Source organism: Trachypithecus francoisi, unplaced genomic scaffold (genome assembly GCF_009764315.1).
Source record: "Trachypithecus francoisi isolate TF-2019V2 unplaced genomic scaffold, Tfra_2.0 Lachesis_group4, whole genome shotgun sequence".
Classification (NCBI taxonomy): domain Eukaryota; kingdom Metazoa; phylum Chordata; class Mammalia; order Primates; family Cercopithecidae; genus Trachypithecus; species Trachypithecus francoisi.
Genome location: NW_022681469.1, coordinates 101,107,584 through 101,129,226, shown reverse-complemented (window position 1 = coordinate 101,129,226; position 21,643 = coordinate 101,107,584). Strand labels below are relative to the sequence as shown.

The 21,643-nt window shown below is 44.1% G+C and overlaps 1 protein-coding gene across 3 annotated transcripts in view; it reads left to right on the top strand.

The window, feature by feature from the left end:
- CPVL (carboxypeptidase vitellogenic like) overlaps positions 1-21,643 on the top strand; it is a 167,793-nt gene that overhangs the window by 40,296 nt on the left and 105,854 nt on the right. For all 3 annotated transcript variants that reach the window (XM_033193757.1, XM_033193759.1, XM_033193758.1), the window contains exons 4-7: positions 11,099-11,213; positions 12,151-12,209; positions 14,856-14,935; positions 20,995-21,061. In XM_033193757.1, the coding sequence (XP_033049648.1) occupies positions 11,099-11,213; positions 12,151-12,209; positions 14,856-14,935; positions 20,995-21,061 (321 nt within the window). The remainder of the gene's footprint in view (positions 1-11,098; positions 11,214-12,150; positions 12,210-14,855; positions 14,936-20,994; positions 21,062-21,643) is intronic.

The following is a 21,643-nucleotide window of genomic DNA, read 5'->3' as shown; positions in this document are numbered from 1 at the left end:
GGTAGCCAGCCTTCAGGCTAGTCCCCAGTGCTCTTCACCTCTTGGCATGTGTGCCCTTGGGCAGTCCCCTCCACTACTGAATCAAGGCTGGCTTTGTGACCAACATGCTAGCAGAAATGATGGTGTTTGACTTCCATGGCTACATTATAAAGGGCAATGTTACTTGTGCCTTGGTCTCTTGAGTCCCTCATTCTGAGGAGAGGATGCCGTATTGGGAGGACACTCAAGCAGCCCCATGGCTGAGCCTCTGTGGAGAGGAAGTGAGGCCTCCACCCTCCAGTGGGTACCAACCTTGGAAGAGGTTCATCTAGTACCAGTCAAGCCTTCTGATGACTGCAGCTGTGGCTGATTCCTTGACCACAGTTTCGTGAGAGACCCTGAGCCAGAACTGCCCAGCCAGACACCCTCAAATTTCTGACCCACGGGAATCCTGAGAGATAAAAAATTATTATTGTTGTCTTAAGCCATTAAGTTTTGGAGAGATGTTGTGTCGCATTAGATAACTAATATAGCTTCTTGTCTTGTACTTTTAGGCTGTGGCTGTGATACCTTGTGACAACTAGCATATACTCCCTAACCTGGGGGAAGGATGAGGACATAAGGAGTGGGGATTACTATGCCAGCTACTTTCAATTTTTGGTGTTTTTTTTTTTTTTTTTTTTTGCCTTTCAGCTCCAATTCTACCCTCTTCCCTCTTCTGCCATAATAGAGCTCTCAGCATTTCTCCTATGCAGCAAGCACAATATTAAGCTTTGTCAGTAGAGGGTGCTGGAGAGACACTGCAGGAGGAATTTGGCTTCTCTTTCTGTTTCTGTGTCCTGCCTTTCGCTTTTTCTTGGCCCACTGTTTAGTCTGTTAGCAGTGTGTTGAGGTGGGGGGTGGGGACATCCAGTGGCACTCTGTCTTAGCTATGCACCCAGACCACCAAGACTCTTAGCAAGATGATATCGCTGACTCTGTCTAGGTGATCACCTGGCTGTGGCCTTTCCAGTGTGAACACCATACACCCTAGGCCTTGCCGGTGAGCAGACCCCGATAGCCCTGCTCTCTCTGCAGCCCTCTCACTAGCTCAGGCATTTGCGCCCCGGAGGGTTGTTCCCTCGGCCCTCCCAATGTAGACACGGTGCACTCCAGGCTGTGCGCCACCCTTTAGGCGAGCAGGCTCCTAGCCTCCTGAGTCTCTGTGTCCACCTGCCAGTCACAGCCTACCTGTTCCTATTACCCAAGGATGGTTGGCCAGCTTTGGACCAGGGAACCCAGTGAACTTCTCAGATACTCAGAGGGCTGCAACCATACCTTCTCCAACGAGGCCTGGACAGCAGCCTTGGGAAGAGTCCACTCCCCACCATAAGGTCCATCTGCGAGCACTCCCCCTAGCCCAGGGCATTGTTTGGAGTTCTCTTTATATATATATGTTTAGTCCCCTGTTATAACGAATACTTCTAGATATTAACATTTCCCTGTTCCTTAGTGGACATAGGAAGCCTACCCAGCATGCCGGTCTTTGGCCAGCACTGAGGATGTGGCTGTGGGACAGCACGCCTCTCTGGTGTTTCATCTTCACTTTTGCCCAGGGGTGTCTCTGATACCCATGGCTGGCTGGGGCCAGAGTAAACACTGGAACTTGTAACAGAATTAAAGGTGAATATTTCCAGACAAAAAAAAGAAAAATTAAATAAAAAATTAAAATGACTCTGTGGTTTCTGACTTCTGATTGGGCCTTAACTAATGCAGGTACCATTCTAAATCTTTCTCCAGCCCTGAGACACCAAGGGCTGGACATGTGGTCTGGCATAAGAAACGAGTAATAGAAAAGTCTCAGGAGGCAGGGCAGCCAGTCTTTCTGTCTTAGTCCTATTCTGTCTGAGACCACAGGATTCCCTTATCTGTGCTTCATTCTTCTCCCTTGGCAGATCAACATGCTTTGCTTCTCCAAGCACTCGACCAAGTATGACCAACCTTTCATTTCCAAGTTTACCTTTCCTTGCATCATGTAGCCAACAGAGATTAACTAGCACCCATGGCTGCCACAGTCTGGCTTACATCTTCTTCCTTGGTCCAATCAGCTAAGACTGAAAGTGCTGGGTATTAGCCATAATATAAACATGGCTAGCAGGCTAGCCATGGATGAATGGAGACTCAGTTCTTAGAGAAGAGGACCATTCTTAGAGAAGGGGACATGGACTGGACAGATTTATTAAAATATGTCTCAAAATGTATCTAACACAGGTGGATACAAATCCACCAGCAATGCAACAGAGATTTGGAGATCACAGATAATTGTCTTCTTCAAATTGATTCTGTTTATCTTCTCTTTGCTACATACGTAATGGCATCAGAGATATAGAAGAATAGAGGGTATCGGCCGGGCGCGGTGGCTCAAGCCTGTAATCCCAGCACTTTGGGAGGCCGAGATGGGTGGATCACGAGGTCAGGAGATCGAGACCATCCTGGCTAACATGGTGAAACCCTGTCTCTACTAAAAATACAAAAACTAGCCGGGCGAGGTGGCGGGCGCCTGTAGTCCCAGCTACTCGGGAGGCTGAGCCAGGAGAATGGCGTAAACCCGGGAGGCGGAGCTTGCAGTGAGCTGAGATCCGGCCACTGCACTCCAGTCCGGGCGACAGAGCGAGACTCCGCCTCAAAAAAAAAAAAAAAAAAAAAAAAAAAGAAGAATAGAGGGTATCAGAGACAAAATAAAAAGACAGTAGCTAAAGGTGATGTTATAGATCACCACCCATAGGTACATTTGAACACTCTGCAGAAACTTTTGCATGCCTGATTTCCTTTGTGGAAGTGAAATAACATAGACAGAAAGTAGCTAAGTTTTGCATCAGGAAGGGAAAGTAAGGTGTCTTCTCCACACCTCCCCACATCCTCCCCCCTCCCTATTCCTTATATAGTATAAGTTTCTGGTAGGAGGCACAAGCAGAACAGCCATAACTATCTCATGAAGGAATGAGCCAGGTAGAAAGATTAGGAAGAAGAAAGTTAGGATTCTAATGGGGTGTAAGCTGGTTCAAATCAATGAGACAAGCCAAAGCTTGATGAGAGTCAGGGGAACTTGGGAATGACGCAAGGAGGCCTCAAAACAAAAAAGGATTTTGAGGCTGGGTGCAGTGGCTCACGCCTATAATCCCAGTACGCTGGGAGGCCAAAGCAGGTGGATCACTTGAGGTCAGAAGTTCGAGATCAGCCTGGCCAACATGGTGAAATCCCGTCTCTAATACAAATAAAAAATTAGCCAGGGGTAGTGGTAGGCGCCTGTAATCCCAGCTACTCCAGAGGCTAAGGCAGGAGAATCGCTTGCGCTGGGAAGGTGGAGGTTGCAGTGAGCCAAGTCGTGCCATTGCACTCCAGCCTGGGTAACAAGAGCGAGACTCCATCTCAAAAACAAAAAACAAAAAAGATTTTGAAAAAATTAATTTTCTGTATGATAGTGCCATGGCAGCAATCATGGTAAAGGAAGATTTAGTGAGTGGTCAACACCAACCACTTGAAATAAAATTTCTTTGAAAAACACGAATGTCTTTAGCAACTTGTGTGTATGTGTTGAGTGCGTATGTGAAGAGTTAAAATGTTATGTACCTCTTTAACGATTCTAGTCACAAAATTAATTGCTTTAAATAAAAAGCTCTGCCTTGATTAACACCATTAGTGTAGCAGCTGAAGTATTAGCTGAACTGGGATCTGTATGGCAAAATGGGAGTCCATTTAAACATACTTGTGGGAATTTAAAGACATTTACTTGGGGTACTAATGACTTCAATTAAGGTAGAACACATTACTTAAACCAAGCAAATGATCAGCCTCTGCATATAGACGTGTGAAGAGGGCCTTAATTAATTTACTAATTGCACTTCTCATCTTAAGCAGTGCCATTGATTTGGATCTGTTAGTGGTTTAGTTGCTGTTTTCTCTAACCAAGCATGGCATTCCTTATTGGAGATAGGAGGAAAGGGGTGGCTAGGGATATGTAACCAGTCCTGAAGATTGGCAGATGCCTGTCTACTTTAAGTGACTTTCTGGTCTAAAATGTTACCCTAACACTTGCTGAGATACCTTAAATTTCCTAGGGTCACTCCAATAAAGTCCTCTTATAAAATGGAATCATGAGGCTGGGTTTGTAATCCCACCCTGTAATCCCAGCACTTTGGGAGGCCGAGGCAGGTGGATCACAAGGTCAGGAGTTCGAGACCAGCCTGACCAACATGGTGAAACCCTATCTGTACTAAAAATACAAAAAAATTAGCTGGGCATGGTGGTGCACACCTCTAATCCCAGCTACTCAGGAGGCTGAGGCAGGATAATCACTTGAACCTGGGAGGTGGAGGTTGCAATGAGCCGAGATCACGCTATTGCACTCCAGCGTGGGCGACAGAGCAAGACTCTATCTCAAAAAAAAAAAAAAATTATGTTCTTAAAAGTACTGAAATTGGCAAGTTTTTAGCACCCTCCTAGTCAGTATATTAACTTTACTGTTTCAGTGATATGCATATGGTCTGAGCAGAAGGTTATCTCTGTCCTCTCTCTCTCTCTCTCTCTCTCTCTCTCTCTCTCTCATGCAAAGGAGGGCCTGGGGGATAAGGGCTGGTGGAGGATGAGGGTGGAAAGAAAGACTCAGGGCAAAGGTGATGCTATCCAGGGAGGGTATATCAACCTGGGGAACAATAGGGCAGACAGGATTTAGTGCTAGTTTTGTTTCAATGAGTTTCACTTTCTTTGAATGACATTCCATTAAGACATGGAGTAGATTTTTCACCATCATTGTGAATAAGAAATGGAATTTGCTAATGTGAGAAATTGTGAAATTCCCTTTTGTAGAGATTCTGGCAGAATAGATAACGTCTCTCCTTCTGGGCCATTCCTTCTGGAAGAAACTCTGAAGAAAGAGTGTCCAAGTTCATGGATTGGTCACCAGGGGTCGCCAGAAGAATCGAAAGGGCTTCTGAGGCAAAGCCATAGTTGCTTTTTGTTCTCCAATAAAGGGCCCAGGTTTGTGGGACCCACGGGCCAACCCTCTTCTGTTGCTAGGGAGACTTCTCACTTAAGTATTTAGGATTCCTTTGTTTTTTCTTTAGTATTTATAACTTTTTTGTCCCTTCCCTTTAAATCATCAGTTCTTGCTGCAGGACTCTGACCTGTAAGTCATTAGTAGAGGTTTTATTTTCTTCTTTAATATGTAGTATGAGGGGATTACTCATATTTTAGATCTCAGCTCAAATGTTACCCCACCACCAGAGGCCTTCTTTAAGTGCTTAATCTAGTGTCTTTCCATTCCTTTTTCATATCACTCATTTATTTAGTTACTTGTTTATTGCCTTCCCACACCAGCAGAAAAATCATCAGAGCTGACACTTAAGTAGATGTGCCAGGCACTGTTCTCAGTGCTGTGCATATATCGACTCTAAAACTGCATGAAAACCTTAGCAGATAGACATTAATAGTATCAGTATTTTCAATCAGAGGATGCTGAAACACAGAGGAGTTAAGTAACTTGCCCAAGGTCACAGAATTCTAAAATAGCATAGCTGGAATTCAAACCTTGGCGTGCTGGCTCCAGAATCCACGCTCGTAACTGTAAAGTATTCTGCCTGCTCATGGGTGGGAGCTGGTCTACATCCACGGCCTTAGACAATCCCTGTGAGTAGTTGGCGTTACATGTTAAATGAATTAATACCTTGTGGTAAATTCATAGAGTGCATACTGTTCAGCAGAATAATGGTATGTACTGATATAAAGAGATCTTCACAACATATTGTTAAGTGAATACAGCATATTAGAGTATAGGCTGATCCTATTTTGGAAAAAAACATGTGTATGTATATTGCATATATAATAGCTACAGGATATGTATATATGTGTTTGTGTGGAGGGGGACCATAGAGAAAAATCTGGAAGGGTAAACGTAAGCATCTCCATGATCATCTCTAGGAAGTAGAATTTGTTGGGGAAGAGGGGCTTTTAAAACTACCTTCAATGAAAAAAAAAAACAAAAACTTTTAGTTAGAGTAAGTACTGTTTTTATAATAGAAAAAGTTTTAAGAAAAATTTTAAAGCTTTTTTTTTTTCTTTCTTTTTTTTGAGACAGAGTCTCGCTCTGTCGCCCGGGCTGGAGTGCAGTGGTGTAATCTCGGCTCGTTGCAAGCTCTGTCTCCCTGGTTCACGCCATTCTCCTGCCTCGGTCTCCCAAGTAGCTGGGACTACAGACGCTTGCCACCACGCCTGGCTAATTTTTTGTATTTTTAGTAGAGACGGGGTTTCACTGTGTTCACCAGGATGGTTTCCATCTCCTGACCTCATGATCCACCCACCTCGGCCTCCCAAAGTGCTGGGGTTATAGGCGTGATTCATCGCGCCTGGCCAAATTTTAAAACTTTTGGAAAAATAAATGCATTAATTGTGTTGCTTCATACACTTTTGAATTATAACTTCAATATAATAAATGTTTTTAAATTCCTGAATTTTGTAATGCTGTAGACGAATTAAAGTGGTCATTTCTTCATTCAGTCTTAAGTATTGCAATATGGTTTTGTTCAGGAAGTCTTTTATTCTTTCCAAAGTTGAGAGTAGGGGAAGGGCTGCATTCTCACAATTGAGAGCTGAATATATCACCCTAAGGATTGTCACAGAATAACCTCATGCCATTGTTATGGACATAATTAATATTATACTGCATATCATGACATTTGATGCCATGTTATATTACAAAAGTCTGCATGCTGTGACACAACTGACTCTTGGGCTTTTGGCATTGAACACATACACCTTTATTTTCCAGATCTGACTTTCACATTTTATCACAGATAAGGGTGACATTAGTTCACAGGTTGGTTGGCCCATCAAAGTAGAAAGATGTATGTGTGGGCTTTTCTTTAAAAACAGGCTTCTTCCAGGGTTGTTGAGCCTCATTCACCTCCTCCAGGAAAGTAAATCAGGATCAAGGTCAACTGAGGCTGGAGGTGTGTACACAGATCTTGTTATTTAAGCATTCCAAGAATGCAGTGTCCTGTGCTTCAAAGTTGCATAATAAAGATGTTTGGCACTGAGGTGTTTGACTTGACTTTGTAGTGTGGCCTCTCAGGGTCAGGCTATTTTTCTGAGAGTCTAGAGGTCCGGTTCATTGTGCCAGGTCACAGGAAGGGACATGGAAGGCCAAGGGAGGATAGGGTGGAGGATAGGGGAGAACAGGCTGGAGACCAGAGGCCTGAGATATTTAGAGGGCAAACTCTCCATCCTCCTTCAGACCCTCAGCCCTCCTACACATTCGAACCACCTGGGAGCTTTTGAGAACTACCGATGAGGCCTCCTCCCCACAGACCAACGGAATTGGAATCTCTGGGATTTGGACCTAGGCAGTAGTATAAAAATACTACTCTCCAAAAGAGAAAAGCTCTCCAAAATATTTTAATGAGCACATTGCAGCTTCTAGGAGTTCACATGTAGTTTAGGAAGGAAGTGGGGCTGGATATCCGCTGGAATCAGTTGGACTCACAGCATCTCATATTCCCTGGGAGGCTGGGAAGAGCAGGGACTACCTTCCACCCAGATCCCATTGTTTTTCCACCTCTCGTGTGTAATTTGCTCCTACTGCTGAGTGAATACAAGAGGAAGGTGATACTGGTGAGTGGATCTGAGAGGAGATAAAAATCACTTATTTAAACAAAAACACACAGTTAGTTTCATAGGCAGGTTGGAGCAGAGCCGGTTATTTTTATTCAGCACATTAGAGTTTACAACATCATTTCATGTACGTTTGCTCCTCAGAGCCTTCAAGCAATCCTGTGGGGCAGGCATTATGGTCATTTGACAGATGAGGAAACTGAGGGCCAGGATGGCACAGCTGTTATGTGGCCAACTGGAACCACAGCCTTTTTGGCTTCCAGTTCCAGGGATCACTCTGCTTCCAAGCAGCAGCTTTAAAAGGCTGTCATTGATTTTCATTTTTTCTGCTTTGACTTATTATCATTATAATTTGAGACAGAGTCTTGTTCTGTTGCCCAGGCTGAAGTGTAGTGGCATGATCTCGGCTCATTGCAACCTCTGCCTCCCGGGTTCAAGTGATTCTCCTGCCTCAGCCTCTTGAGTAGCTAGGATTACAGGCACCTGCTACCATGCCTGGCTAATTTTTATATTTTTAGTAGAGATGTGGTTTCACCATACTTGCCAGGCTGGTCTTGAACTCCTGACCTCAGGTGATCCGCCCTCCTCGGCCTCCCAAAGTGCTGGGATTATAGGCGTGAGCTACCGTGCCCAGCCTCTGTTTTGACTTATAAGACAAAACCCTCATTCTGTTGATTTGTTCATAGACATTTGAACACTTGAGACAGGGTGAGTAACTAGTGAAACTGATCAGGGAAGTTGTGGGCTATAGGAGCGAGAAAAAACCACCACACGGCCCACTTTATTATTCTGTCATTTACAGATAGATTGTGTTCAAGCCATCTACAGATTCCTTGTGTTTATCTATTACAGCAATAGATAATATTTGGAGAACGTATACTATAAAGCTGAGATTTATGAAAAGGAATTCATTTAATTCTCCCAGCAAGCATACAGTGTAGCTACTATTATTGATCTTTTTTTTTTTTTTGAGATGGAGTTTCGCTCTTGTTGCCCAGGCTGGAGTGCAATGGTGCAATCTCGGCTTACCGCAATGTCTGCCTCGTGGGTCCAAGCGATTATTCTGCCTCAGCCTACCACGTAGCTGGGATTACAGATGCGTGCCACCAGGCCCAGCTAATTTTTTAATATTTTTAGTAGAGACAGGGTTCTTCTCCACGTTGGTCAGGCTGGTCTGGAACTCTTGAGCTCTGGCAATCGGCCCGCCTCGGCCTCCCAAAGTGCTGGGATTACAGGCATGAGCCATTGTGCCTGGACTATTGATCCCGTTGTTATGGGTGGGGAAACTGAGATCCAGAGAGCTTAGGCAACTTGCCCAAAGTTACACATTGGTGGGTAGTAAAGCCTAGATTGGAATCCAAACCGTTTGGGGCAAGAGCTTCCACGCTTCTTCATTATGTAATACTGCGCTGACCCCTGGGCAGGTCTTGGCGGTGGCATCCCAGTCACCTTCTCTTGAGTCAGTCTTGCCTTCTGCCTCAGCCTTCTGCCACCATCCAGGTCAATGGAACACATCCACTCAGACCTTCCAACGACACCTTAATTTGTCTATATAGCCAGGCCAAGTCAGAGGTGGCGGGATTTTATTCTGGGCTAAAGCCAGGGGATCCTTGCTGACTAACCATCCAACGAGCCACGCCATCATGCAAGGGCCCACTGTTAGGTCCTGCTGGAAGCCAAGCGGGGGAGCCAAGTAGAGCTTTTTTCAGGTGGTTCTGGAGGATTCGCCTGGCGACTGTGCCTTCTTCCCTTTCTAGGTCTGTTCTGGTGAGAGGGTTTCCCTTGTCCTTTCGCTCGTGCACAGCTCTCCTCCCTGGCTCTGCTCCTGGCTGGATCCTTCTCAGCTTTCAGGGCTCAGGGCAGCACTCAGAACTCATTGAAGCCTTCGCTTGTCACCTTCTCCTTTTCAGCCTCCAGTGACTCTTAAATCACCTGTATTTCCTTTTCACACTCTCCAATCATTGTATTTATTTATTTATTTATTTTTATTTATTTATTTATTTGAGATAGATTTTCACTCTTGTTGTCCAGCCTTGAGTACAGTGGTGGTGTCTCAGCTCACTGCAACCTCCGCCTCCCCTGTTCAAGGGATTCTCCTGCCTCAGCCTCCTGAGTAGCTGGGATTACAGGCAACTGCCACCACGCCCAGCTGATTTTTTTATTTTTAGTGGAGATGGGGTTTTGCCGTGTTTCAGGCTAGTCTTGAACTCCCAAACTCAGGTGATCCACCCACCTCGGCCTCCCAAAATACTGGAATTACAGGCATGAGCCACCATGCCCAGCCTTGTCTTTATTTCTTACTTACTGCCTATATTGCCCATGCAATTCTAAGTTCCAAGAGGATATGCGTTTTCTTCTTCACTCACTGTTCTGTGTACCTAGCTCCCGGCACTGTGCCTGGCCCATATTGGGTGCTCAATAAATACACATTGAATGAAATAGTTGAAAAAGTCTCTGTCATTGAAGGTGATGGTATTGACACTACGGCCAGTAGCTAATTTTCAACCTCACAGCCCTGCCAGTACCCCTTTCTAGTTCATGTCTCCCACATCTCCTAAATAAATCTATACCTTGTTCAGGGATTTGTCATTGTTATTTGCATTGGCTAAAGGCCCCTGGGGCCTGTCTGCTCCTCCTCATTTTCCATGGTGTTGAATGAAGTTGTCCTGGTCCCTATGAACACATTCTTTTTTTTTAATGAGACAGAGTCTTGCTCTGTCACCCAGGCTGGAGTGCAGTGGCACAATCTTGGCTCACTGCAACCTCCGTCTCCAGGGTTCAAGTGATTTTCCTGTCTCAGTCTCCCAAATAGCTGGGATTACAGGTGTGTGCCACCACACCCGGCTACTTTTTTGTATTTTTAGTAGAGACAGAGTTTCACCATGTTGGCCAGGCTGGTCTCGAACTCCTGACCTCAGTTGATGGCCGCCTGCCTCGGCCTCCCAAAGTGCTGGGATTACAGGCGTGAGCCACCGTGCCCAGCTATGAACATATTCTTACTGAATAAAATCAGAAAGGCATTTGGGCTCTCAATGCAGAAGGGAAAGTGTCGCTGAGAATGGATTCTTTGTTGTGCCTCTGTTGGGAATATGCATGTTAAATGGAAGAGTCCTAAAGAGTCCCTTTTTTAGTTTAAACAGCTAAAAAAATATAACCATGCCCTAGGCAGTATGCTAGGTGTCTGGCAACATGCACAAGCCAAGTGTCTACATTTAAGGGGCTTTCTGTCTCTTGGTGGGAAAAGACTTGACTGCATGACAAGAAGACACCAGCATACAAGGCACAGTCTCATTCACAGAACCAAAGATGACCAGTACTTTGCTTATAGTGGTGAATGGTTACTGAGGTCTGGGGAGGTTTCGTGGGATTTAGTCACAGCCCTGTAACACAGAGGAGATTTGGTAAGTTTACTTGTGTGTGTTCTGTAGCCTTAGTGAGTGCTCTGTGTGGTCACTGGTTTTATTGTTTCCTCTAGATACAGCCAGAAGATGCCCCAGTAGTTCTCTGGCTACAGGGTGGGCCAGGAGGTTCATCCATGTTTGGACTCTTTGTGGAACATGGGCCTTATGTTGTCACAAGTAACATGACCTGTAAGTATCCCTTGCACTATATTTCCTATAGAATCTTTCATCTGAACCTCATATCTGCTCCAAAACTAATTTAGAGGAAACACGGAACCACTAGGACTAGCTTAACTGTTCCAGATGACCAAAACACAACTTTCTGGCAATGTCCATCCGAGAAGGAGGAGCCTCAGGGCTGTGTCCCGACTGGGTTGCTGTCTCCCTTGAAATGTGGATGAAAAGTTCTAATCCACTTTCTTGCAGTCTGCTGCTGACTCAGGCATTCTGAGTTTGCAGAACAGTTGGTATTTATTACAATTTGGGACAGCTCTTTGCAGGGGACTAATGGGTAGAATTATATTCCTAATTACTCACATGAACTACACACTTTGTGGTTCAGTCACACTCATGATCTGATAACTTGGAAGATGCTATTCCAGGTGGGGGCTGAGGTGGAGGAAGGATAAAGAAAGAGCAACATCTGGCTGTCACTAAGTTTACCTTCATCTCATTTTTTTTTTTTTTTTAATTTTGTTTACTTTCCCTGGGTCAGAATTTGGAGTGTGAGCCAGTTCGTGACTCAGTATAAAGGCTTATGTGCCAGTTTTGTTGAAGTAGTTCTCTTCAAGAGATAGAGCCTTAAGGATGGTTGATTTAATTGGACATATGGATATTATTGCAGAGGTGGTTGGTGGGTGTTTTTTCATGTTCCAAGCTTTTGTTGGGTATTGTTTCCAAGCTTTATCTCAGGTGTGGAAATGCTCTGGGCTGGGGGAAAGTGAAGGAGAGGAGTGGAGAGGGTAAAGGTGCAGGTGCCTGTTCCCCACCATAAGAGTATGAAGCGCTTTTAGAGGGGACACCAACAGCTCATGAGGACCGGGGAGTGTGTTGGGCTTCTGACCGCTATGAGGCCTCGGTGGAATGCTTGTCCGCTCTATCTCACCCCTCTTCTCTGTGTTCACAGTGCGTGACAGAGACTTCCCATGGACCACAGCGCTCTCCATGCTTTACATTGACAATCCAGTAAGTCCGGGATGACCCTGTGAGCTGTCAGTGCTGGCCTCTCCTGTCTTGTACTTTTTCCTTTTTATTAAGTACATTTAAAAAAATAGATTTAGTTTTTCCTTTTCAAAATAGAATTTAATCTGTGAAATTAAAACCATTTTGAGATTTAGTTTTTCTGTTAACATATATAATCATATCAGAGTTTGGCAGTTTTCCTTGCTGCCTTCTCTCATGTCCTCATTTTTTTTTCTATTGAGATGGAGTCTTGCTGTGTCGTCCAGGCTGGTGGCTCACTGCAACCTCTGCCTCCCCAGTTCAACCCGATTCTCCTGCCTCAGCCTCCCAAGTAGCTGGCGCCTGCCACCACACCTGGCTGATTTTCGTATTTTTAGTAGAGATGGGAGCGGGGGATGGGGGTGTTCACGTGTTAGATAGGCTGGTCTTAAACTCCTGACCTCAGGTGATCCACCCGCCTTGGCCTCCCAAAGTGATGGGATTACAGGCTTGAGCCACCGCGCCTGGCCCGTTTCCTTATTTTGAATCCTGTGAGATGTCCTGTTCACTGAATTAGATAACCCAGGAGGAGGAATTTGTTTCTTTTCACTGACAGTGTGGGTTCCCTATGTAACGGGTTATTATGTAGTGTCAGAACTTCTAATCTTTCACAATCTTCTAATCTTTCACATAGAGTTGTAGATATACAAAGTCAAAATGGGTCTCCTTCACTTTTTTTTTTTTTTAATTTTTATTTTTTTGAGATGAAATCTTGCTCTGTCACCCAGACTGGAGACCTCCACTTCCCAGGTCGAAGCAATTCTGCCTCAGCCTCCTGAGTAGCTGGGATTACAGACTTGTGCCACCACGCCTGGCTAACTTTTGTATTTTTAGTGGAGATGGGATTTCACCATGTTGGCCAGGCTGGTCTTGAACTCCTGACCTCAAGTGATCCACCCACCTCAGCCTCCCAAAGTGCTGGGATTACAGGTGAGACCAATGCTCCTGGCCTCCTTCACTTATTAAGACAAGCAGAATGCTTCATCTCTGGACAGAAGTGATACTCTCCTTGGGGAGGTCTTCTGATATTGGTTCTATTAAGGTGCAAAATAGGGGAGAAACTTAGCATCAGCTTCTACAGATTTGGAGTATCTTTGTGTCCTTAACTAAAATCTTTAACTTCTCTCACTTTTCACATGGTCCAAAGAGAACACAAATAAAAGGGGAAAAAATGTCAGCATGCTCGTTCCCCCACCTTGTTTTGTCAGCATTCCATTTTCCTTGTCCACAACTGTGTATTTAAATAAAAGATGAATTAAACATCCTTGGGTGTTTGGAAAACAAAAACACAAAAATCTTTATACCAGATAGGGAGTGCATTCCTTATGCAAATTGTTGACATAAAAATAGTAGCTGCTTCGGCCGGGCGCGGTGGCTCAAGCCTGTAATCCCAGCACTTTGGGAGGCCGAGACGGGCGGATCACGAGGTCAGGAGTTCGAGACCATCCTGGTGAACACGGTGAAACCCCGTCTCTACTAAAAAATACAAAAACTAGCCAGGCGAGGTGGCGGGCGCCTGTAGTCCCAGCTACTCGGGAGGCTGAGGCAGGAGGATGGCGTAAACCCAGGAGGCGGAGCTTGCAGTGAGCTGAGATCCGGCCACTGCACTCCAGCCTGGGTGACAGAGCAAGACTCCGTCTCAAAAAAAAAAAAAAAAAAAAAAAAAAAAAAAAGTAGCTGCTTCTTTTAATTTACAGTTCAGTTGTCTGTGAACTTCCAGGTATAAGAAAATATTAGTTTAAAATTAGTCTTAATTATGTTAAAACTCCTTACCTACTGAAGATGAAATGGCTTAATGGCCATATTTCTTGAAAATAAAGAAAAGAAGGGGGAGGAGGAGGAGGAAGAAGAAGAGGAAGACAACGTACAACTACCTTTTTCTCCAGCCTAGAGAGTTTCTTTTTTTTCTTTTTTTTTTTTTTTTTTTGGAGACAGAGTCTCGCTTAGTCACCAGGCTGGAATGCAGTAGCATGATCTCAGCTCACTGCAATCTCTGCCTCCCAGGCTCAGGTGATTCTTATGCCTCAGCCTCCCCAGTAGCTGGGATTACAGGCACCCGCCATCATGCCTGGCTAATTTTTGTATGTTTCGTAGAAATCGGGTTTCACCATGTTGGCCAGGCTGGTTTTGAACTCCTGACCTCAGATGATCCGCCCGCCTCAACCTCCCAAAGTGCTGGGATTACAGAAGTGAGCCACCACGCTGACTAAGAGTTTCTTCTTGGCAGGACAGAGCAAAGCACTCTGCAGGTTTCAGAGAGGAGACAACTTTGGGTCTTTTGATACTGTAGCAGGGGATGGAAAAGATGAATTCTTCTTCCTTAAATCAACATCTGGCAGAGTCTCCACTGAGGACCAGGGCAGCTTAGCCACTGACCCCAGGGCAAAGCTCTGTGTTGCTGTTTTGTTTGGGCTTTGGGGGGTAGAGAGAATAGGTGGCACTCAGCATCCTCCTGGGAGGAGGGCTAAAGGCACGGGGGGATGATGGCAAAAATCTGAAGTCTGAGCTTGGCCTTTGGAACAAGGTCGCCTTCCAGTGTGGGACCTCCCTGCAGGTCTCTAAGGCATGTGTTTCTCTGTATTTATACCTGCTTGTCTATTTCTTCTGCAGGTGGGCACAGGCTTCAGTTTTACTGATGATACTCATGGATATGCAGTCAATGAGGATGACGTAGCACGGGACTTATACAGGTAACATGCTCCCGCTTTCTCTTGGCCTTCTTCAGACCAAACTTTTTTCTATCTCAACAGGAAAATTATTCTAGCGTTGGAATTATTATTGACTGAGCCTTATAGTCCAATTCCTGAAGATAATTTAAGGATACTTTCACATCCACACACAACAGAATTTTTCAATTAAAGATTATTTTTTAAAACTTTCAACCAGACATCTGAAAGGTTTCTGCTTGTTTTCCAAAATTGCATTTAACTTTGCATTTGTGGGGGACAACATCTTTTCAGATATGTTTGTTTCCCAGGATTCTTCTTTTTGTGGCTTTTGGATGCAATTTTTTACTTTCTGCTCCTAGTTCATGACTTTTCCATGCTGAAAACTTAGCTTGTTAGTCTCTAGTATTCTCCCTTCTTCTTGTGAAAGTTTTCTTTTGCTTAAAAAAAAAAAAAAAGGAAAAATGTAAAGTTGTAAGTCTGGCCAGTGTCCATATAATTTCTCCCTTTATTTACTCATATTAATCAGTGCTATTTTTAGCATTTTAAAAAAAGCAAGTGACCTTTCTTATTTGGTCAGATTTTTCCAGTCTACAAATTATTACTAGAGACCAAATCCTGGATTCTTTCTGGTCACTAGGGCACCGCTTTATGCATTATAATAATTTACTAAAAGAACCCTAGTGGCCAGAAGGAGTTAACTAGCTCCCTACCCCACACCTCCACCAAGCACTCTGTTAATTACTACCAATCCCCAAAGCGAAAGTGCATCTAATAGGAGTCAGAGTTTGCTGATCTCTGACAAAAGCTTTCCATTTCACTTTTCTTTCTCTCTAAGGCAGATAGGTGGCTGGGGGGAGAGAAGAAATAACTACTTCCAAGCCCCTTTCCCAAAGATCTCTCCCTCTGCCCACCTAGAAAAGAATATGGCTGTTGTCTTCTCCACTTTTGTTTTTCACATGTTCCATGATTCAATCACTTCTATTCAGTGTCTAGGGGGATGCCCAGGACCCCACACTTCTGCTTCCATGTACAGTGGGGTCCTAGGGACATATTTGCCAAGTTCCTGGTGGGGTGTTCCCCCCAGCACCTCCTCCCTTTCTTTCCACAGATGTGACGGCAGTCCTCCTCACAGGCTTCCTCAGAGCCAGGGCCAGGGCTGTCTTGGCACTGTGTGCTCTCTTTCTTCAGATTAGAGACCTAGTCCCCGCCCCCACCTCCCATCCCTCTTTGGTTTAAATCCAAACAAGCTCAGTGGTTAACTAGCAAACACCCTGAGAGCAGAGGTTCTGTATTGAAGAGATGCATCCGCCCCTCTAGGACAGAGCATCACTGCCAAGCCGTTTCTGTCTCTCCTTCCCCTCCCCTGAAGACTGTTACAGCTTCCAGTTGCCCCTCCATATGGGGATATCGACTGCTGACATGTGGTCCATCTCCTCTTGCCTGACATGTAAAGGGAACCTATTTCAAAGCATCTATTGTTTATAGCTGTTGTAGTTCTTTTTGCTTCGGGCTCTTAGAACTGGAAAATAGCTAATCAAGGGTAGTGCAGAAAACTGATTTCAGCTGTTTCCTTTATAGTTTACACTATTCGTTTCCCTTTGTGGCCACATTCTTCTCTCCAGCTCTGCAGATGGGTGTTTGGAATAAGAAGGTCGCTTCGAAACCTGCAAATGGGCTACTACAGGTTTAAAGAGTGGAGCTTTCATTTTCTCCCTTTGAAAACCAACTTTCTTTTTTCTGAAAATCCCATTCTTTTTGACTATTAATAGTACATGGCTGTAAGGAGACATTTACCATTCGCAGTTTTGCTGCTTTTGTGTTTGGAAATAAAACTTTTTCACGGACAAGGTGTTAAAATACTCTCCCTCTTTTCTTATTTGGAATGTGCTATTTAGTCACAATGCCTCTCTGGTTTAAAAAAAATTATGAAATTTATTAACTTTGATTTGGAGTACACTAGCTGGTGCCACTCTTCTTCTGCCATTGTTTACCAATTGCCTATTATGTGCCAGCTGCTGTTCTTGGTGCTGGTGAGACAGTAGTAAGCAATCCCCAAAGCCCCTGCCCTCCTGGTGCTTAGTCTAGTGGTGGACCTGTAGTTGTTTTCTTAGCAGCCAAATGTAAGTGCTACTATAGTTTTCTCCTACATGTTGGTTTGTAATGGGAAATGATATGTAGTGTTGCTAAACAAAGCTTCATAGCAATGCAGCTAGGAAGCAGGCGTCCTATATTAAATGAGAAAACTCTGTGTCCTGTGTCAGGTGGAGAGGATCACGGCTCAGCCTCGCTAGATGTTGAATGAATGCAAAAGGGGCTCCACTCACCGGCTCCAACAAAGCGGCACTGCCAGGATTCCTGTTGCTGAGCTTGTGTCGGTCCAGTTCAGGGCAGGTGAGCCCCAAAGTGGGGCTTAGCCTGTGAGAGGTTTTGGCTTTGCCCAGGAAAGAATTCAAGGGTGGCCAGGTGTGGTGGCTCACACCTGTAATCCCAGCACTTTGGGAGGCCGAGACAGGCAGATCACCTGAGGTCAGGAGTTCCAGACCAGCCTGACCAACATGGAGAAACCCTGTCTCTACTAAAAATAGAAAAATTACCTCTTCTTGGTGGTGCATGCCTGTAATCCCTGCTACTCAGGAGGCTGTGGCAGGAGAATTGCTTGAACCTGGGAGGCAGAGGTTGCGGTGAGCTGAGATCACACCATTGCACTCCAGCCTGGGCAACAAGAGCAAAACTGTCTCAATTAAAAAAAAAAAAAAAAGAATTCAAGGTGAGATGGAGGTAGAAGAAAACAGCTTTATTGAAGGGGCAGTGTTACAGCTCCGTGTCTACTCCTACAGGGCTACTGCCTAGTCAGAGTAGCAACTTAGGGCAATTTTGCAGTCATATTTAAACCCACTTTTAATTACATGCAGATTAAGGGTTGGTTCATGCAGAATTTTCTAGGGAATGGATAGTAGCTTTTGTGTCTTTGGGTTATTGCCGTGGAAAGGGGTGGTAACGCTGGGTTGTTGCCATCATGATGGTAAACTGACGTGGCCCACTGGTAGGCATGTCTTATGGAAAGCTGCTTCCACCCAGGCCCTGTCTTAGCTAGTCCTCAATTTGATCCAGCATCCAAGCCCCACCTCTGTATTTGAGTCCCACCTCCTACCTCACGTCCACTGCCAGTGACTGTAGGTACACTTTGCTTGGCTTTGGTTGGTATGGAGCTTTTGCTTAGATTACCTGAAACTCGATTATCCTGAATATTGCTTGTGTTTATGATTATGCTTCTCACTCCATTAGAACTGACCAGAAACCAGTGCTGTCTTTGGGGCTACAATGCATGATCATGTCCACTCACCTTTTCTGCCCTGCATCCACCCAATCTCTGTTTAAAAACTTATCTGAGGAATAATTTTCTTGTAGTCGTTCTTCCTTGCAATCTCTGTTTCTCTTTTTGGTCCTTTAATGTACATTTCTGCGAGCAGAGAGCCCTCAACTAAAATTCTGTTTATTAGACAAGTCCTTGGCACAATGCCAGCAAGGTGGCCAAGTGGAATCACCAGGAAGAAGCAGGCTTCTTGTGCCATGTAGCTCTTGTACCTGAATAAATGCATGAGGTGTGCACATGTGAACACAACGCTTATGTATTATTATTTTTGAGACTGAGTCTCACTCTGTCACCAGACTGGAGTGCAGTGGCGTGATCTCGGCTCACTGCCACCTTTACCTCCCAGGCTCAAGCAATTCTGCCTCAGCCTCCTGAGTAGCTGGGACTACAGGCACCCACCACCACACCCAGATAATTTTTGTATTTTTAGTAGAGACGGGGTTTCACCACGTTGGCCAGAATGGTCTCAATCTCTTGACCTTGTGATCCACCTGCCTCAGCCACCCACGGTGTGAGCATATAAAATACTTACGTACTTTATATATATATGTTTAGCAGTTCTGCTTCTAAAATTTGTAGTTTCATTTGGGCTTGATTCTAGATTTTAGTTTCTAGAAGATGCTCACCATGTAATAAGAAGAGTTCTTGACTAAAATACAGTTAAATGAGCAAATGGCATATGCAAATCTAATTTACTAAATTTACTTTTTTCATTCTTCACTCTCTTTTAGGAAAAGAGAGTGCTACCATGCTACCAAGTGCTTGCTTTAAAAAAATAGCCAATTTTTTGGCTGTGAAATCAAAACTGTGAAATGAAACTTGATGATAATTTCCTCAAGTGGAGCCTTGCCTTGGAAACTTGAGCTGGAGAATCCTGCCATTTTCGAGATAGAAGTAACCTGGGAGATTATCTCCAACTAAGACTGTCAGATAAAACACAAAAGGCCCAGTTAAATTTGAATTTCAGATAAACAACAAATAACATTTTAATGTGAGTATATTCCATGCAATATTTGGAACATACTTACACTAAGCCATTATTTGTTATTTATCTGAAATTCAAAATTAAACCATGTCTTATGTTTTCATTTGCTAAATCCAGCAACCCTAATGACTCTCCAGCAAATACTACAAGGAAATAAGCTTTAAGCTAAAGCCAAAGACTTAATTGAGATTTACTATGCTAAATTATCTATTGCCATTCCAACAAGCAGGAAGAGAGAAAAGGAAGTAGATTTTAGCCTGAAGGTTGGAGAGGGAAGGGTGGAGAATGAATGCCTATTTTTATCTGCATTCTAAAGCCAGCTTATTGCCAGCACAAACATAGAAGCTATAAAATACAGCTTCTCAGATTTAGTTGCTATAAAGGCCACTATAAATAATGGATGCAGAAATACAACAAAACTCTACAGTAGTGTTTCATGGTGAATTTTTATGCAGCCTTTGAAAGTTAAATATAGCTAGAGCTAGGATCGTGGTGATTGAAATGACCCAATTTTGCCTCTTTGTAACCCTTGAACTTCGCCATCCTCCTGGGTTTTCAGAGCCTCCTTGCCTTTCATCTTCCCTGGATGGTTCATGGCTTTTAGTCTCTCAGCAGGAAGCTGGGCCAAAAACCTCCCCTAGCTTCGCAGGCACTGCAGTCTGGGTCAAAATACTCATAGAGCTACTGAGTTTCACAAGTTTTTGTTTTCCTTTTTTTTTGAAATATTTTGTTCAAGTAAAGAATCATTTAAAAATCCACTGTCTTCTTGCTTATTATGAAATCACTCCTTGAGTCTGTTAAAATCTATTTCATCACTAAAGTGGCTATTGGCATTCTTTTTTTTTTTTTTTATTTTTTTGAGACAGAGTCTTAATCTGTTGCCCAGGCTGGAGTGCAGTGGTGCAATCTCAGCTCACTGCAACCTCAGCCTCCCGGGTTGAAGCGATTCTCCTGTCTCAGCCTCCTGAGTAGCTAGGACTACAGGTGCACACCACCATGCCTGTCTAATTTTAGTAGAGATAAGATTTCACTATGTTGGCTAGGCTGGTCTTGAACTCCTGACCTCGTTATCTGCCCGCCTCAGCCTCCCAAAGTGCTGGGATTACAGGCGTGAGCCACCGCCCCTGGCCAGCTGTTGGTATTCTTTAGTAAATGTGTTTTTCTTTTTTTAGCCCAGAGGCTGCTGTACATTTATTTCAATATCTGTGGCCATTTGCTGTTTTTCTTTTAAATTATAGTCATCTTACAGTTTTTGTGTTCTTTGGTTATTAAAATGCTGACATTCTTGGAGCTCCAGCAGAAATGTTCAGAGTCCCCCACAGTGGGGGTTGATAAGCAACTAAGATTTCCCTTACTTCACCACAAATCTGGGCTAATGGGATCATAAAGTTTGCAGAACTACCTCCAGGAATTGCTATGCAACATGTGAAACCTGTATTATTTGCTCAAGGTGCCCTCAACAGTTAAATGATCCAAACTGGTAACTCAGTGATTTGGAAACATGCCCAGAGTATTGATGTCCACTTGTCCAAACTTCTTATTATCAAAGTAAGCCCACACGTATTGTGTAAATAAAATGCCCTACAGGAGCTCATAGCAGAGTGGTATCTTATTTCAAATGTGAAACCTATTGCCAAAGGGTTAGATTTGATATCCTAGCATGAAGAGCTCCTGAATCATTTTTCTGATTAATTTGTATTGTTTTTGTTCTTCTTTTTGCAGTGCACTAATTCAGTTTTTCCAGATATTTCCTGAATATAAAAATAATGACTTTTATGTCACTGGGGAGGTAAGTAGAAGTCACGTTTCCTTGTGTGCTTCAAACATCACCAGAACTGACATATGAATGTAGTTTGTTCATTTAAAATCTATATACATATATACATGTACACATACATATCAGTATTGGTTCAGCCTATATTCAAAATTCTCCCAATTATCAAAATACCCTCCATAACTTTTTTTTTCTTTTTTTGAGTTGGAATTTCACTCTTGTTGCCCAGGGCTGGAGTGCAGTGGCGCGATCTCAGCTCACTACAACCTCTGCCTCCCGGGTTCAAGCCATTCTCCTGCCTCAGCCTCTTAAGTAGCTGGGATTACAGGCACCTGCTACCACGCCTGGCTAATTTTTTTGTTTTTAGTAGAGATGGGGTTTCACCATGTTGTCCAGGCTGGTCTCGAACTCCTGTTCAGGTCTCGTGATCTGCCTGCCTCGGCCTCCCAAAGTGCTGGGATTACAGGCATGAGCCACTGCATCTGGCCCTTTCATAACATATTGTAAATCCCAGGGCTCAATGCATGCTCTCATATTACCATGGGTGCACTAGGTGGGCTCAGTCACCTACCTTGTTTGTTGTCCTCGTCATTCATG